At 48.2% G+C, this 17766-nt stretch overlaps 5 protein-coding genes across 5 annotated transcripts; 4 read left to right on the forward strand and 1 right to left on the reverse strand.

Moving 5' to 3' along the window:
• Positions 1-1784: 1784 nt before the first annotated feature.
• On the reverse strand, positions 1785-4410 carry LOC131513617 (histone H2B type 1-C/E/F/G/I). Its single transcript, XM_058732741.1, has one exon. It carries the CDS (start codon positions 4374-4376, stop codon positions 3996-3998), a length of 381 nt encoding a protein of 126 aa, XP_058588724.1. The 5' UTR covers positions 4377-4410; the 3' UTR covers positions 1785-3995.
• A 278-nt stretch (positions 4411-4688) lies between these two features.
• LOC131513618 (histone H2A type 1-E) lies at positions 4689-5154 on the forward strand. The gene has a single exon (XM_058732742.1). The coding sequence runs from the start codon at positions 4707-4709 to the stop codon at positions 5097-5099; it is 393 nt and encodes a 130-aa protein (XP_058588725.1). The 5' UTR covers positions 4689-4706; the 3' UTR covers positions 5100-5154.
• A 1005-nt stretch (positions 5155-6159) lies between these two features.
• On the forward strand, positions 6160-6652 carry LOC131513620 (histone H3.1). Its single transcript, XM_058732744.1, has one exon. The coding sequence runs from the start codon at positions 6169-6171 to the stop codon at positions 6577-6579; it is 411 nt and encodes a 136-aa protein (XP_058588727.1). The 5' UTR covers positions 6160-6168; the 3' UTR covers positions 6580-6652.
• An 8464-nt stretch (positions 6653-15116) lies between these two features.
• Positions 15117-15480, forward strand: LOC131513634 (histone H4). The gene has a single exon (XM_058732758.1). The coding sequence runs from the start codon at positions 15117-15119 to the stop codon at positions 15426-15428; it is 312 nt and encodes a 103-aa protein (XP_058588741.1). The 3' UTR covers positions 15429-15480.
• Positions 15481-16137: 657 nt separating this feature from the next.
• LOC131513623 (histone H3.1) lies at positions 16138-16643 on the forward strand. The gene has a single exon (XM_058732747.1). It carries the CDS (start codon positions 16175-16177, stop codon positions 16583-16585), a length of 411 nt encoding a protein of 136 aa, XP_058588730.1. The 5' UTR covers positions 16138-16174; the 3' UTR covers positions 16586-16643.
• The last annotated feature ends 1123 nt before the right edge of the window (positions 16644-17766 follow it).

The following is a 17766-nucleotide window of genomic DNA, read 5'->3' on the forward strand; positions in this document are numbered from 1 at the left end:
TCTGGGCAACACTACATGAATCGGATGTGCATCTCTCCCATTGTTTAAAAATAAATAATCTTTATTTGCCAAGAGTCTGGGAACGACTCACATGGAGGCTTGTATTGAAATAGCACAATGCTTATTTTAAAAGGTCAATCTGGTAAAACACCCAGAAAGGTGTGGCTGTTGCTGCTGGGATGGATGGTGGATGGGACTCAAGCCTTCTGATTCCTCAAAGTGCTGGTCTTTGATCGTCGTCTTCACTGGATGGCTTTTAAGGCAGATTACAGAGATTTCCAAACTGCAGAGTTTCCTTGTGTGGAGCCAGATTCTTCTTGCGGAGCTGAGTGTCCATTTGATGAGCTTTGGGGGGAAGACAAGAGACTGGGACCAGCTCACTTTTTCCCACCTTCCTTTCCACGTTCATCACCCGGAATCATGTGCATTTTATTAATGTCTACAACTGACAGCCTATCTCTATCAAGTTGTCAAATAGCCTAATCATTCAAAGGCGATCGAAGATGCACCCTCCAGCGGCCACGTGACCGGGAGGCTGCCACAGTGCGCCACTGAAAGGCCACCCTGGTGTCCCCTTCATCCACTTCCAGGTAGCTGGTAATTTATTCTGACAGCTCATAGTAATTTTATTAACAATCCCCTTTCCCTTCTTATTTCTCCACGCCAACATTTCACTCGCAGGCCTGCTTTTATCAGGAGGTACCAATTAGTGGAATACCAGCACCTAGACTTTACGAAACATACCCTTTTCGGTGCGGGAGAGAGAAAGCCCCTTCTTTGCTACAGAGAGGGATGGGTCCTGTAAGGCTTCATCAATGGACCTGGCCACCGACGTTTCTGATGAAAGATTTTCAAACACGTGGACCTCAGATCGTTCCTATGACCTGTGAAAGTAACATTTAAATTCTAAGTCTGCCAATGATTGTCTTTTTAACAATGTGCTACCCCGGTAATAACATGCTAGATCGAATCTCCTTGTCGCCCCAAGACCTTTCCCTTTGTGATATTTCTTTGATCAGAAGACAGTTTGGTTCTTATTTCTCCCACAGGCATGAAGGTAAAGTAAAATAAAAAATAACATAAAGTAAAAGCAGTGACTCACTAGATTCTGCAGTCTTAAAACAACGTCTTAAAGCTCACAACCCTTAAGCTCACAGTTGGAGATCTCTGGGCATTAGCAGAGATTCCTGTGCCCATGACAAGCTGTCCCTTATACATCCCCTGCCACCAAAGCCCAGATCCAGTTCCCAGATCTCCCCAGCTTCCTACATCCTCCACAGAAAAGAATCCATTCCTCACCTGGAAGGTGTGGGCAGAGCACAGGGTCTTGCACACTGCAGGCTTTCAACGGCTGCTCTCTGCCGATTAAATAAATGGATAAAAAGCTAACAGATTTTTTAATTCTTTAAGCTTGCTACCAGCAATGAAATAAAAGCGGTGAAAGGTGGAGTTATTTATTGTGGATTTGATAGTTACCTGGTTAAATAAACCCATTCATATCGGATTATGTTATGTTTGTCTTATTGTGATATATTCTCCTGTATCTACTTTTCTTTGGTCCAGTCTTTTCTTTAGTGACTGTCCCCGCCTCTCCTGTCTTATGAGGAATGAGAGGGAAGGACTGAAGGCGCCACCGGGAATCCGAACCGGAGCTCCACCTCTCCCCTTCCTAGTGTGAATCCCTTCCATAAAGGGCCCACCCTTGTTCCCCTGAACCCAGCTCGTCTTTCTCGTTTAGTCCCTTACTTCCTGCTGTTCATTGAAGTGAGACACAGACTCTCACATTTTGTTTCATGCGCACCATGTTACGCATTTTTTATTGGTTGCCCGTATTGAAATTTTAGAATATTCCATATTCAAATGCATCTCATATCCTCCTGAAATTTGGAGAGACTCGCTGTCCAGGGCTCGCAGCCCCTGCAGGGCAACAAGTAGGTGAAATCTACCTCATAGGCCTCACGTTCTTCAGGTCTCTGAAGTTCCCGCTGGTCCCCTTCATGGGCAGATGCTAGCTGGCATTATAGCATCCACAAGAGAACAGCGAAATGTGCCATTAAAACCGGGAAAATGACATTTGGTATGGAAAGTCCATGTGCTTCAAGAAAAAGAGCAAAGAGGGGCCCCTGGGCGGCTCAGTCGGTTAAGCATCCAACTTCGGCTCAGGTCACTATCTCATGGTCCGTGAGTTCGAGCCCCGCGTCGGGCTCTGTGCCGACAGCTCAGAGCCTGGAGCCTGCTTTGGATTCTGTGTCTCCCTCTCTCTCTCTGCTCCTCCCCTGTTCATGCTCTGTCTCTCTCTCTGTTTCAAAAATAAATAAACATTTAAAAAAGAAGAAAAAGAGCGAAGACTGTTTTTTTGTGCAGATGAGGCGTGGTTTCTAATATCCAGCCAGTTTGGCTCTTACGGGCTGGGCCTTTGTGAGCATCTAATTTGAAACCCCCAGCGTAGGGAACAGCACAGCTGTCTTGTTAGCAGCCCTGTAAGCTAAGTGTAGATGTTTTGTGAAAGACAATTTGGACTGGAAGGTTGACAGCAAAGCATGGAAAATGGCTTAATGTGCTGTTATGGATTAAATTGTGTTCTCTCAAACCCCAGCGTGACTGTATTTGGACACACAGCCTTTAAGACGTAATTAAGGTTAGATGAAGTCATAAGGAAGGTCCTGATCCAATAGGACTGAGGTTCTTACAGGAAGAAGGAGAGACACCAGAGGTGTGCAAACACAGAAAAAAGCCCACACGAGGACACAGGTGTAAGCAGAGGGAAGCTAACCCTGCCCACACCTTGATCTTGGACTCGTAGCCTCCAGCAGCGTGAGAAAATAATATATGTTGCTTAAACAACACGATAAATGGTATTTTGTTGTGGCAACACCAGAAGACTATTGCAAGCATTTTAGTAGAATGGTGGGACTTAATTAGGCAGTAGAAGTATCGATGCAGGAGCACGAGACAGAAATATCTAGAAAGAAAAGGTCTACCTGCAAAGAGGGGAAGAGTCAGACTTTGGGGGAAACACATATTTAAAAGCGCAGAGGGACCTGCAAAATTGGGGTTACCAAGTCTATACTGGCCCCTTCATGGTGGAAAAAGTGCAACTTACTTACGTGTAATCATATTCCTAAATCCTGACATGCCTTCGAAGAGCAGCCAGCAAAATCAGGGGTTTGAGGGTTCTGTCCGGTGTTTAGGTTCACAGGAAACAAAGCGCTTGTTACTTTGAGGACCAGCAATTAGAGAGCGCAGGACCCTACAACTCTTATTTCTTTAAAACTTATTTTAGGGTGCAGAGTATTTTGCTTTTTTTTTTTTTTTTTTCTTTTGACAGCTTTAACCAGACGGCAATACTCTCCACGACTTTCTATCATGTGCACGAGTGACTGTCAGGGAAACTCATATCCAGCGGGTAAAGAGACAAACAGTAACTGCACCTACCCTCCAAATTGGTTGTCCTCGGGAAGCCTTAGATCCGTGCCTCCGCTTTTTTGCCACAAGATGGCAGAAGAGGACAAGGAGGCCTAACGCGCCACCCTAAGGCCTCCGAGGATGGAGACAAAAAACCAGTCTCGGAAAGAGCAAAGAAAAAAAAGGAGATGAAAATGATGCCCACGAGTTCAGGAACGTGGTAAAATTAAGGAGTTCCTCCCCAGGAAGTAGCGTAGCTTATCGGCGGGCTCTGCAGGCAACCAAGGATTAATGACGGGGGCTCCACTGATAAATAAAGGCGAAATTTCGGCTACCGGAGCAGAGGACAAGGCCACCTTCCAAAGGGCGCCTAAGAAACCACACTAAAGTTGAAGGACAATGAGCTTAAATGCTTACCCAACCGCTCTTGCGGGGGGCTTAGCCTCCTACCGCTCTTCCCCGCTCTTTCCCAGTCCGAACCCAGCCCCAAACACTTCTAAAGGAAACGAGACAAAATAAGCCAGCTGCTTTCTCGGAAAATGTAGGTGGCTCTGAAAAGAGCCTTTGGGTTGGATCGTGTCTCCCAGCACTCACTTGGAGCTGGTGTACTTGGTGACGGCCTTGGTGCCCTCGGACACGGCGTGCTTGGCCAGCTCCCCGGGCAGCAGCAGGCGCACGGCCGTCTGGATCTCCCGGGACGTGATGGTCGAGCGCTTGTTGTAATGCGCCAGGCGCGACGCCTCGCCCGCGATGCGCTCGAAGATGTCGTTCACGAACGAGTTCATGATGCCCATGGCCTTGGACGAGATGCCGGTGTCGGGGTGCACCTGCTTCAGCACCTTGTACACGTACACCGAGTAGCTCTCCTTGCGGCTGCGCTTGCGCTTCTTGCCGTCCTTCTTCTGCGCCTTGGTCACCGCTTTCTTGGAGCCCTTCTTCGGGGCGGGAGCGGACTTGGCTGGCTCAGGCATGACCGTGAGAACTCGTAAAGCAATCCGGAGAAAAGAAAAATGCACTGCAGGCAGTGACCCCCCCCCCCTTTGTCCTTTTTATATAGAAGCCTTTATGCAAATAAGGTGTAAGTTACAGTCCTGGGTCTGATTGGTGACTAGTCAACATGACGTCAGTAGTTAGTTCTGTCCAATCACAACGCAAGACTCCCAAAGCTGCATTCTCGTTGGAGAAAATAAAGCCACAAGTTTACCCAATACAAAGTCTTCTTTTTCGCGCCCAATCAGGGCTATAAAAAGTGCTGGTTTTGCCCTCGTTTTGCCAAGTGCCTGTAGGGTGTTTAGGTGGTCATGTCTGGACGCGGGAAGCAGGGCGGCAAGGCTCGCGCCAAGGCCAAGACGCGCTCGTCGCGGGCCGGGCTGCAGTTCCCGGTGGGCCGCGTGCACCGCCTGCTCCGCAAGGGCAACTACGCCGAGCGGGTCGGGGCCGGCGCGCCGGTGTACCTGGCGGCCGTGCTGGAGTACCTGACGGCCGAGATCCTGGAGCTGGCGGGCAACGCGGCCCGCGACAACAAGAAGACGCGCATCATCCCGCGCCACCTGCAGCTGGCCATCCGCAACGACGAGGAGCTCAACAAGCTGCTGGGCCGCGTCACCATCGCGCAGGGCGGCGTCCTGCCCAACATCCAGGCCGTGCTGCTGCCCAAGAAGACCGAGAGCCACCACAAGGCCAAGGGCAAATAAAGTTTGAATTCCCATATTTCAGTTTGAGATCAAAGGCTCTTTTCAGAGCCACCCACCATTTCTGTGGAAGAACTGAACACGCATTTTGCTGAAACGTGTAAGTTCGAGGGGCCCTAAGTGAAGTCTCCTTTGGTTTGCCCAAGTTACTTTGGACTCGGGTTTGCTCAATAAAGCCATTAAAATACCTCTTGGTCACCTCCCCACGAGTACAGTGTTCTGGGGAATTAAGTTTCTCTTCCAGCAACTACTCTACATATTAAACCTGTTTTGTCCTCCCGCCCCCACCCTGAGTCTTACTAGCAGAACCTGATGGTCCACTGGTCAATTAAAGCGTCCTAAAACTTTCAGAACTATTTGAAAAAGCTCTAAGTGTTGACCGCTTAATCTCACCACTCCGCCCTGGTTAAATTTAGCATACAATTTAGGAGTTAATCCAAAAAGGCACTTGATTTCATCAAAATCGGTTAGTGAAGGTGTCATAACTACTCAACTGATAACCTGGACTGACATAGCCAGCTCCCCTCCCCACACCACATAGGGCAGTCTGGTTGTTCCAAAGAGTCACTGTCTTAGTGTAAAACCTTCTTTATTCCAGGTCTTAGTACTGTCATTAAAAGCAGACCTAAATTATGCAGTCAGGAAGCGGAATTTATTTAAAATGAGACTAACGAATACATTATTCTGGTGTAATTCCCGCTCCCCCACCCCCCGCCATATTTGAAAAGGGGAAGAAACTGAAATAAAAATGCATTTTTAAAGATAATTTAGGCGCTGACTTCCACAAATTCCAGGTCCGATTGTTTCACTGGTGGAATCTTAACATTTTGGTTGAAAACAGTAAACTTAGGATGGAGTACAGCAATGATTTTGTTCCTGTAATAGGAAATAAAGTCAGCATGGAAAACAAAACGGTTTCAGAGATTTTAGGACTCAGATGAGGATTGAAGGAGAAACCAATCAGGTTACTCCCGCGACAGTTCTGGCCAATCAGGATCGTATCATCAGTATAAAGTCTGGTCCCAGCGCCGACTCTCCAGTCGCTGGTTTTCGCAGCGCGAGCTTCACTTTCATGGCTCGCACGAAGCAGACGGCGCGCAAGTCGACGGGCGGCAAGGCCCCGCGCAAGCAGCTGGCCACCAAGGCGGCCCGCAAGAGCGCGCCGGCCACCGGCGGCGTCAAGAAGCCGCACCGCTACCGGCCCGGCACGGTGGCCCTGCGCGAGATCCGCCGCTACCAGAAGTCCACCGAGCTGCTGATCCGCAAGCTGCCGTTCCAGCGGCTGGTGCGCGAGATCGCGCAGGACTTCAAGACCGACCTGCGCTTCCAGAGCTCGGCCGTGATGGCGCTGCAGGAGGCGTGCGAGGCCTACCTGGTGGGGCTCTTCGAGGACACCAACCTGTGCGCCATCCACGCCAAGCGCGTCACCATCATGCCCAAGGACATCCAGCTGGCGCGCCGCATCCGCGGGGAGCGGGCGTAAACTTCTCCCGAAGCTGGTCCGGGCGCCCTCGCTTCCTCCCCCCTCCCCCAAAGGCTCTTTTCAGAGCCACTTCTGTTTTCACGGAGAGAAGCTGTGTACTCCGGGCTGCTACTGACTTAAAAGTGCAGGCTTCGTGGAAGAGAGCAGGGAAGTGGGGTCGGCGTACCACAATTTTTCTCCAGCTAGTGTCGCTTCGCCTTTATGCTAAATACGTTTAGTGGCGGAGGCCTTGCCTCCTGGGTTCGTTTTCTATTAAATACGAAAGCTGTTCCTTAGTAGACGGTTTATAAAGACTGCAGAGACCAGGTTGCTGTTTGGTCCTTTAAGTCCTCCAGATGTAAGGATAGAAAACCTTCAGGAAAGGAACTTTGCCACCAAGTAAAGCAAGATTCAGCATAGATACGGTACCTCCCGCCCCATCTCCTACAATCTGGGAGTGGAGTTCGGTGCAACTTTGGTGTATCCACTGCACGCGGGAGGACAAGTTACTTGCACGTTGAAGTTCTTCCATGGAGTTGAAAGATTTGAGTTGTCCGGGTTCCCAGGACGTGGCGGTTGCCGCCAGGTTAAAATCGGGCACTGCTAGTGTTTTGCCTAGAACCTAGCAGGCGTGCAGGCCTCACGTTTTCTTACCGATATTCCATTCCTTTTCTACAACCCCAAAAAAGCAAAAAGCCGGAATTTGGCTGAGGCCGTAGCTCTGTTTGCCAAACAAATGAGCTTCGTGTTCAGACCATTCTCATGGCATTTCGCATTGTTTAGCACTAACATCTGGTAACTGTATAGGATAAAGCTCAGGAATGTTTACTTTCCTCCACACACATGCTAAGAAAAGATAGTCTAAGTTCAGCGCATTGGCCCTCTGGTCCTCCTCTGCCAGCTTCTGGGGGCCTGGCACCGGAGGCCTGGAGGCCAACCAGCCCACTCTTCTCTCCCCATAAAACATACATGTCATGAGGCCAGAGTTTTTTCTCTCTGTTTACTGTCCTATCTCTGGAATACTAAAAGCCTGATACACGGCAGGTGCTAATTAAATCCTCGTTGAACGAATGTATTGCTGATTTTGCTGTCTTTTCCACCCAAGATAGCTCCATTCAGCCCTAGGCAGTTACCGTGCTCACCGCCACCGGCATTGCACCTGTCATCCTGCGTGTAATCACCACTATTGTGATTCCCACGGTGCGTAGATAAAATACTGACAACTATAGAAAGCTTGACAGTGTCCAAAGTATCTTTGCATATCTTTTTGGATGTGAACCTGACTGTAGCTGGGGTTTGGACAGGGCTTATCACTAACTACTGCTTCACTAGCTGTAGAAACGTTTATCTTTTCCATAAGTACCCAAGTATTAGGGGGCAAAGCTAGTAGATCTGTTTAAGAGTCTTTCAATAAACCCTAGGATGGAAGACCTGGATAAGCCTCCAATGGCTGTAGGAAAATAAAGAATTAATTTTAAAAAAAGGAAAGCAAAGCTAGGGGCAGGAAAGCCTATTTTCCTTTAGGCAAAAAGGCTCAGGGCAGAAGTCAGGTTGTTTTGCTATCTTCCAGGTCCTCAGACAGGACACCTGCTGGGATCGGAGGGTGGGGGTGGGGGTGTCTATGGAAGAGTGTCTATGGAACAGTGAGGAATATTCTGTTGGAAGACTAAGTTTGGGCATAGAAAAGGTGGTTTTAGGACACGTTCAAAAATTCTTTGATACTCTTACCTTCAAAAAATGGAGCCTAATTCCTTTCCCCTTGAGTTTGGACTGGATTTGGTTAGGGACTGGCTTCTAGTGAATGGGATAAAGCAAAGGCATGAAGTCAAAGTAATGGGGAGCTATTTGGAGACGAGGTCACAGAAGGTACTGTCCTCCTTGCTCTCTCTCCCGCCACTTGCCCTGGGGGACCCTGGCTGCTGTGTTGGGAGGACATGCAGGCAGCCCATGAAACTGACGCTTTCTCCAACATTCCATGAACAACTCCCAACAGCCACGGGAGCCCCAGCCATCTCTGGCCCCAGTCAAGCCTCAAGTGACCATGGCCCCTGTGGACAGCTTGACTCTTCTTGAGAGACCCTGAACCAGACCACCCAGCTAAACCACTGTTTTCTGACCTCCAGAAACTGTGTGAAATAATACATTTTTCTGTTAAGTTTTGGGGATAATTCACTACACAACAGTGAATAACCAATGCACTGGGGGAAAAAAACACCCAGAAGAGTTAGTGGTCACCCAATGGACTCCATCAGTCTAGACGAGATGACCACACCCCACAGCTCTGCGCCATAGCCACTGCCCCGTTGGCAGCAGGATTTTCTTTTGCTGTTGTCCAGAGAGGCTGGAGACCAGCTTTGTGCCTCAAAAGATTCAGAAGGAAGATGAAGTCTTTGGTTCCTCTCCTCAGGTAGGGCTGCTTTGAAGCTGCTTTGAAGTACCTGGTTTGGTCACCTCCAGCTGCAGACTTTAGAGGGCATGGGAAGTGTGGTGTTCATGCAGGCTGGGCTAGAGACTACAGCTGAGTCCTTTCTCGCTCTCAGCAGCGCTTTCTCTCTCTCTTTTTGGAAATTTACCTGTTGAAGGTACTCTCTCTTTTTTAAATTTACTTATTTACTTAAGTGATCTCTACACCCAACGTGGAGCTTGAACTCATGACTCGGAGATCAGAAGTTGCACGCTCCATAGACTCAGCCAGCCAGGCGCCCCCAGAAGTACCATTTCTAATGGTCAGATATACTTGTTAAATAAACCATTACAAATCATTATTCTGTGACTCTCCTTTTCCCAGATTCCACACCAGTAGAGACTAGCAAACATGTAGATTATAAGTTATTTTAAATTTTTTTGTTAATGTTTTATTTATTTTCAAGAGAGACACAGAGAGACAGAGCATGAGTGGGGGAGGGGCAGAGAGAGAGGGAGACACAGAATCCAAAGCAGGCTCCAGGCTGTGAGCTGTCAGCAAAGAGCCCGATGCTGGGCTGGAACCCACAAACCGGGAGATCATGACCTGCGCCAAAGTCGAACACTTAACTGAGCCACCCAGATGCCCAGATTAGAAGTTATTTTAGATGGCATTTTCCTTAATGATGAAATGGATCCTTGCTTTCAAGAGATTGCTTTAAAGATAAATGTGGTAATATATGAGACTGTAGGAGAGTACCCACCCCCCCCCACCCCCCAGAGGAGATGTTAAGTGCACAGTAAGACCCAGTAAACCTAATTTCATCTAGAATTCCTAGTGTGGTGTGTCTCGTAACATTGAGGAAATAAACCCAAATCCTCTTATAAGATTACATTCAGGAGTCGGTCACTATTGTCATTGGTTGATATTTGGAAAACAATCTAATTTGATCAGTAATACTCAGCAACACGTAAAAAGGATTTCACTTCTGCTAGTGGCCAATCTTATTTCTTTGAAGATTCTTATTTCTGTGAAGTTTCTGTCTCACAAGGTGGGATTCTCCAAACTTGTCTTCCAATTCCGGGTAGTACTTGTTGCCCGGGAACACCAGTGTTTAGGAGGCAGGGGAGATGCTGAGATAATTAGATGAGAACAGACGGTTTTAGAACTGCCCACAGGCTCTCCAGAGGGGAGAAGCCCTGAGAGGCCATCAAGCAGGGAAGCAAGCAAAGTCACCAAGAATTCATTATGTATATTTTTTAAAGTTTATTTATTTTGAGAGACAGCACAAGCAGGGGAGGAACAGAGAGGGGGAGAGAATCCCAAGCAGGAACCCCACTGTCAGCACAGAGCCTGATGCAGGGGCTTGAAGTCACAAAACGTGTGATCATGACCTGAACTGAAACCAAGAGTCCGATGCTCAACTGACTGAGCCACCCAGGCACCCGGCCAAAGATTCTTTACGAAGGAAGCATGGGGGTTGCTCACTCTGCAGCGGGCTATGCTGCCAGTTGTCCCCCACTGACACGGTTCTCATTATGAAAGAGATTAAGTGTAAAAAATGCATTTCTAAATATATCTCTACCAGTAATAAGGTTTCTTATCTGGATAGATTAGAAATAATGTATTTCTGAGATGGAAACTGGTACCAAGTGCACTTAAAAATTTTCACCTACATAAATGGCCTGAAACAGGGTTTATAGGGATGATAGTTCTGTGGAAGAAAATATGCCTTGAATATATTAGTTTATTGCCTATCTTAAAGAAAAAAAAAATCTGACTTTAAATGGAGGCAGTTGAACAGCTAACAATTATATGAAGAATTTTTGTACTTCACTAGGTAATCAGATAAATGCAAGTTAAAATAATGAAATACTGGGTAAAAATCACACGTGGCATGCGAGGTGGAGAAACTTCCTTTCCTGTGGTGGTTTGCTGATGGTGGTCTTACACAATACATTTTGAAGAATTTTCTAATTTACTTCGTAGAACTGGGTATGCCTAGGTCTATGCCCAAAGGAAATTCTCCTACAGACCCATAAAAGGACATATCGAGAATATTCATCAAAGTGCTATTTGTGAAAGCAAAAGAGTAGAGATAAATTAAGGGCATGAATAAGGAAAATATAGTGGCTGCGTTCCAAGAAGTGCTCTTTCTTCTAAGATCAAGAAACAAGTAAATGGCAAAAACAAAAGCTGAACCAAACGCTCATCCCTGCTCATCCTCATTCAGTTCATACCTGGGCTCTTGGGCCATGATCTCCAACAGAATTTTCTGGCTTTACTCACAAATGACCTGGAATAACCACCAAAACCAAAGGCACCAATTCTGAGTCCTTTTTTTTTTTTTCCCCCCTTTCTTCTTTATTTATTTAAATTCTAGTTAGTTAACATACAGTGTGTAGTCTCGGCTTCAGGAGTAGAACCCAGTGATTCATGTCTTACAATGACACCCAGGGCTCATCACAAGTGCCCTCCTCAATGCTCATCCCCCAGCTAGCCCCTCCCCCCCCCTCCAGCTTGTTCTTGGTATTTAAGAGTCTCTCACAGTTTGCCTCCTTCTATTTTTATCTCATGTTTCCTTCCCTTCCCCTAGGTTCATCTGAATCTTGAGTACGTTTTAAACCTGATTTACAGGACACCAGTGTCTTGGTCTGTTCCGGCTGCCAGGACAGAACACCATATGCTGCGTGGCTTACAAACAACAGAAATTTATTTCCCAGAGTTCTGGAGGCTGGGAAGTCAAAGACAAAGGCTTTGGTCAAATTCAGTGTGTACTGAGAAGTTACTTCCTGATTCACAGACGGTCATGTCACTGGGTCCTCACACCGTGGGAGACACAGTGGATCACTGGGGTCTCTCTTACAGAGGCACGAACAGCATCTGGGAGGCCTCTGCACTCAGGACTTCAGCGCCTGTCAGTATCCCCACTTCCAACGCCCATCACATTAGGGTTCAGGTTTCAACGTTATGAATTCTGAATGGACACACACATTCAGTCTACAGCAACCAGTTCATTTTCGAAGAGTAGAAGCTTAGGAACTGCGTTCTTGGCCTCTCCCCCTTCTTTGGAAGCCAGGATGGCTAAGGGGGCCTCTACACCAGGGCCCTCAGCTTCACTGTGGTTTTTATGTTCTCAGTAGCCAACCCTGGAGATATAAGTAAGGTAAGATGAACAGCATTTCCCGGCAACGTTGTCGGATAGATTTCAGGCATGAAAATTAGCTAAATTAAGAGAAACTTAGGAAACAATATAAAGACCATCATGGATCACGTGATAGTAAGAAATTGCAGAAACAAGGTAGGACATTTGATAAAATGAGACAATGTCAGGCATGAAATGCCTATGTTGGAGAATACACTTGAGTCTTTACACTTTCAGAACAAAGCAAGAGTTGCCACTGACTAGTGAGTTTTGAAAATCACTTTTCCAGCTATTAACGGACAAGAAAATGACACAATGACCCGAGGTAAGAGGACGGGTAAGATGAAGAGAGGAAGAGGCCGAAGTAGGGAGCAGTGCATCCCGCTTCAATTACTCCCCTCCCCCTTTTTTTAAGTTTATTTACTGATGGGGGTGGGGGGACAGAAAGAGAGGGAGGGAGAATCCCAAGCAGGCTCCACAGGGTCAACAGAGCCCGACGTGGGGCTGGAACCCACGAACTGTTAGATCATGACCTGAACCAAAGTCTGGCGTTTAACCAACTGAGCCACCTAGACTAGGCGCCCCCTTCCATTGGTCTTAACAGCACATGGAAGGAGTTAGAAGCTGAAGGAAGGTTTACGGATGCCAGCAGGGGTGGTAACTGCTCTGAGGCGAGGGCAAGGAAAGGAAACTCCTTGCTTCCGGGTCTCACAGTTAAGATTCTGAGCTGGTGAAAGGCTGCTCTGTGTGGACGTAAGACACTACCAAAGTGGGAGAAAGGACTTGAGAGCCTAAGTTCACAGAGTGGAAAGACTCCAAAAAGTGGCATTTTGGACCGGCATGTCTGTGTGCATGTATAAGTGAGTGTGCATGCATGTGGGGGACAGGAGAAATGAGATTTGGGAGAGGGAGTAATGACTAGCAGGGAAGCTAACTCTGAGTGGAGAACAGCAACAAAAAAGTCAAAGATAAGGAAAACAATCTCCCAGCCACTTCCAAAGCCTTAACCAAAACAAACAAAACAAAATCAGGTGACAAGGAAATAAGGATGTGGCAAATTAAATTGAAAACACGACAATATTGAAAAGGATTGAGCCAAACATTTGGAACTAATAATATTAAAAAATTGTCAACCAGGGAGGTGTGGATCAGCAAGCAACTTTCGCCTAATTAAGGGGCAAGGGCCTTAATTAGGCCTTTTAAGGGCCTTAATTTTGCCTAATTAAGGGCCTAATTAAGTTTCACAGAACTTAAAACGTTGTCAATATTTCTCTTGGAAAATACTATCTCTCCTAATGTGGGGGGCGGGGGAATCCCTGCATGTATCCCAATTATTCACCAAAAAATTATTGGACAGCTCATGCCAATGAGCATAATTACATGCTGAGACGCAAAAAAGAATTTTAATAGTATTTAATTTAAATGAAATGAGAACCTTAAACTCTTAAAATGTTGGGGACTTTTTAAATTCTCTTCTCCCCCTTGCATGCAGGGAACAGACTGCCAGCAGATGTAGCTAAAAAATCTGCAGGCCCGTCTGTTTGCTCCCTCCATGCAAGGGGGAAAAGAGAATGAAGAGTCTCGAATTTAACAGGGAATTACACCTTCAGGAAACAGAGACCGTGAATGTTTCAGGACAGAGCACTGGCAATGCAATCAAATCAAATTACACGCCTTTCAAGGTATGTTACCTTCACCAAAGGAACACTCATAACTTTTCTGTGCTGCAAGACTTGTCTTGAAAAGACTGGACTCCAAATAATATTTCCAGGAACAGCTGGTATATATTGAAGCAGAATGCTGCCCGTTTCTCTGTAGGTGCAGGGGAAAGAGTGCCCTTATTCATCAGCAGATAGATACACCTTTTACTTCCTCAAGGTTAAGCACGCAGATTCCATTTTCAAACAGGGATGGAAAAAGAGGCGGGACTAGACGCTCAGTAAGAAATGTTCACGAATACAACACAGGCAAGTAGTGTTTTTAACTTACGGGAAGTACAGTTTAGGATACACCCAGTGGCTGATTCCTGGAATAAAATTAGGTATTTGTTCAAGGAGTAAATAATCACACACTTTTGAAATAGGAAGTGTAAACCTAACAGAGGCTGGGGGAAAGAGAAGCGTGGGTGTGGACGAGCAGGTTTCCAGGGAGAAAAGATTCATTATCTGGGAGACAAGCCAGCGCCCGAGAGAGGCCGTTCCAAACAGCCCGATCAGGGAAACCACCAGCGCCGCCTTTCCAAGGTTTTTTCCCTGGAATAAAGTCTTCCCTAGTCTCTTCATTCTGCCTGTTGTTTGTAAATGAAAGGCAGAGGGTTTCTGGGTGCAGTCGGTTTCCCAGTTCATCAAAGGACTTGGTGGGGGAGGGGGAGCTTGGAAAAGCTTTGCCGCCTGCTCCTGCGCTCTGCAAGGCATGGGTAAAAGGTCACCTTCCTCAACAATTTAAGAAACCTAGTGTTTCCAACCCAGATGAAGAGAATAAGTCACTTCCCCCAAAATATGTGGCAGCGAAGAGGAAGGGAAAGAAGACAATAATAAGTAAAGAAGGGAAACGGGGAGGTAAAAACCGCACCTTGACCTGTAGCCAGGAGGCGCTGACGCGGGCCGCCCGACGGGTCACGGAGAGAGAACCCGGCGCCCGGCGCCCGGCGCGGTTTCACAAACGCCCCAGATGCCTGCAATCGCAGCTCAGGAGAGTTCCACGCGAGCTCAGCTGCCCCGCCACGAGTCGCCACCTCGATCAGTGCTGAGCGACAGAAACAACAGCAAGATTTCACCCGGCCACCGAGGCCCGGGCAAGCGCAGAGAACCGCAGGAACTTTCCATTAGGCGCCTTTTTTTAACCAAGGACCGTAAGCACCGCCCCTCGCATTGATGGGGAAAACTCGGGCTGGGCTCGGTCGGAGACCTCACCGGGCGGATACTGTGGGTCGGCGGTGTTCCCAAACAGGTCCGACAGAGGAGTATATAGACTCCTACCTCGGCGAGTAATTGTGTTTGTTCCGGAAACATGTCTGGACGCGGCAAGGGTGGGAAGGGCCTGGGCAAGGGGGGCGCGAAGCGCCACCGCAAGGTGCTGCGCGACAACATCCAGGGCATCACGAAGCCCGCCATCCGGCGGCTGGCCCGGCGCGGCGGCGTGAAGCGCATCTCCGGCCTCATCTACGAGGAGACCCGCGGGGTGCTCAAGGTGTTCCTGGAGAACGTGATCCGGGACGCCGTCACCTACACGGAGCACGCCAAGCGCAAGACGGTCACGGCCATGGACGTGGTGTACGCGCTCAAGCGCCAGGGCCGCACCCTCTACGGCTTCGGCGGCTGAGATGACCTTAAATTGTCGCACCTATTGCCCAAAAGGCCCTTCTAAGGGCCACCCACGAAATCTGTTAAGGAGCTGTAGACCCCTTTGTTGACTTAGCTGAGCGCCGTACCATGAGTGTCCTTAGCGTGGGTTAGGACCCGTTAGACCTGAAACTAGTGTGCCTGAAATACCCGCGCGTCCCTGCACTCGGCCCCCGGTGTGTCCATCACAAAGTGGCTGAACGTCCGGTCATGCCGAGTCTTTACTGTCAAAGGCAGGTTTGTACTGAAAGCCGAACTAACTTACCATACATCGTCCGAGGTGCAACTGGACGATCGTGGTAAACAGCGATTCTCTTCGTCTGGGAGTTCTGGCTTAGAACGCAGTGGCAGGACGTGCAAACCACGTCAGTCCCGCCAATTGACTTCACTTAAAGTAGATGCATTTTTACCAGGAATGCAATCATGACGCTTTTTAAATTCATGAAATGCACTTTGGGATTCTCAATACGACATGGGAAGGGATGCTCATGCATCCGAGAAGTTTTTTGAAAAGTCCGACATTTTCTTTGTGCATCATCACAGAGATCGGCGGGCGAGGCTGGAAGACGCTTCCGGTCCTCAATGGATTGAACCAAGTGAATTCTGGAGGCGGGGCGAGGCTGGGCGGGGCGGGCGCCTACTGTCCAATCAGGATTCGAGAGTCGCTATAAGTACTGGGACCCGTGTTCTTGATCCCGCAGTGCTGAGTAGCTAGCCCTAGTTGTCATGGCTCGCACGAAGCAGACGGCGCGCAAGTCGACGGGCGGCAAGGCCCCGCGCAAGCAGCTGGCCACCAAGGCGGCCCGCAAGAGCGCGCCGGCCACCGGCGGCGTCAAGAAGCCGCACCGCTACCGGCCCGGCACGGTGGCCCTGCGCGAGATCCGCCGCTACCAGAAGTCCACCGAGCTGCTGATCCGCAAGCTGCCGTTCCAGCGGCTGGTGCGCGAGATCGCGCAGGACTTCAAGACCGACCTGCGCTTCCAGAGCTCGGCCGTGATGGCGCTGCAGGAGGCGTGCGAGGCCTACCTGGTGGGGCTCTTCGAGGACACCAATCTGTGCGCCATCCACGCCAAGCGCGTCACCATCATGCCCAAGGACATCCAGCTGGCGCGCCGCATCCGTGGGGAGCGGGCATAAAGCTTTGTAGCGTTCTCCGTACACCCTATCCCAAAGGCTCTTTTCAGAGCCCCTCCATTGTCACCAGGAAAGAGCTGTTAAACTTGTAGGGAATATACGGTAGGCTCGGGAACAACACGGGGCGGTTTCCAATACCTCCTGTGCCACACCAGGCGTGTGTACCCGAAGACTGCAGGAGGTGACTGCTGTGAATCGGGAGGTTTCACATTGGCTGACTCCTGGTACTTGGCACAAAGGAGCTGTTTGAATATATTGAAACGAACCAGCCATCCTAGAAATAAGCTGTTCTGGGCCACGAAGTGATTGAAGGAAAGAAAGTTTTAAAGTTGAGTTCAGGTTTCTGTGCATTGTGCAGTTGGCAAGAACCGCTTATTTGCTTTTGCCAAGTGGCCCCAGTGCTTTTACATCAGGAATGGGCCTCGATTTGCTTCTCTTACTCGGAGGCACAGAACATGTAGTATCCTCCGTGCTTAAAAAGGTTTCAACGTGATGTTTGACAAGAATAGTCGGTTTTGGGGCGCCTGGATGGCGCAGTCGGTTAAGCGTCCGACTTCAGCCAGGTCACGATCTCACGGTCCGTGAGTTCGAGCCCCGCGTCAGGCTCTGGGGCTCTGATGGCTCGGAGCCTGGAGCCTGTTTCCGATTCTGTGTCTCCCTCTCTCTCTGCCCCTCCCCCGTTCATGCTCTGTCTCTCTCTGTCCCAAAAAAATAAATAAAAAACGTTGAAAAAAAAAAATAAAATAAAATAAAAGAATAGTCGGTTTTATCCATATATGTGATTGTGGAAAATGGGCCAACAATGACCTACATTTTCTGACCTGCAGGCTGTCCTCTGAGTTCTCAGGAGCTCTAAAAAGCATAAGGTATTTCCTTGTTTTAAAATTCTGCTTCTCAGTGTGAAGTTGGGTTGTGAGGATTTTTTTTTTTTTCAAAAGGAATCAGAACTAAGATTTTAAAGCTGTTACTAGTTTCCACAAAAATAATGGGTTTCCTAATATATTTGTTGTGTCTATTAAATTTGTCCAATTACTTTTTTTTTTTTGAAAAATCTGGTGCTTTTCACATAGGACTATAATTGTTTCTTTGCTTGTTTTGATTACAAATCCTAATTCCCATGAGGTTGCAGTTTTTCTCGAGTGTTCTCAGACTGGTCAGCCATCTGGGCCTTATATTCTTTCCCG

The sequence above is a fragment of the Neofelis nebulosa genome, chromosome 6 (assembly GCF_028018385.1).
Source record: "Neofelis nebulosa isolate mNeoNeb1 chromosome 6, mNeoNeb1.pri, whole genome shotgun sequence".
Lineage (NCBI taxonomy): Eukaryota > Metazoa > Chordata > Mammalia > Carnivora > Felidae > Neofelis > Neofelis nebulosa.

Excerpts from the sequence above, each read along its gene's own strand:
- LOC131513634 (XM_058732758.1), top strand. The coding sequence starts at position 15,117 with ATGTCTGGACGCGGCAAGGGTGGGAAGGGCCTGGGCAAGGGGGGCGCG.
- LOC131513620 (XM_058732744.1), top strand. The coding sequence starts at position 6,169 with ATGGCTCGCACGAAGCAGACGGCGCGCAAGTCGACGGGCGGCAAGGCC.
- LOC131513617 (XM_058732741.1), bottom strand. The coding sequence starts at position 4,376 with ATGCCTGAGCCAGCCAAGTCCGCTCCCGCCCCGAAGAAGGGCTCCAAG.
- LOC131513623 (XM_058732747.1), top strand. The coding sequence starts at position 16,175 with ATGGCTCGCACGAAGCAGACGGCGCGCAAGTCGACGGGCGGCAAGGCC.
- LOC131513618 (XM_058732742.1), top strand. The coding sequence starts at position 4,707 with ATGTCTGGACGCGGGAAGCAGGGCGGCAAGGCTCGCGCCAAGGCCAAG.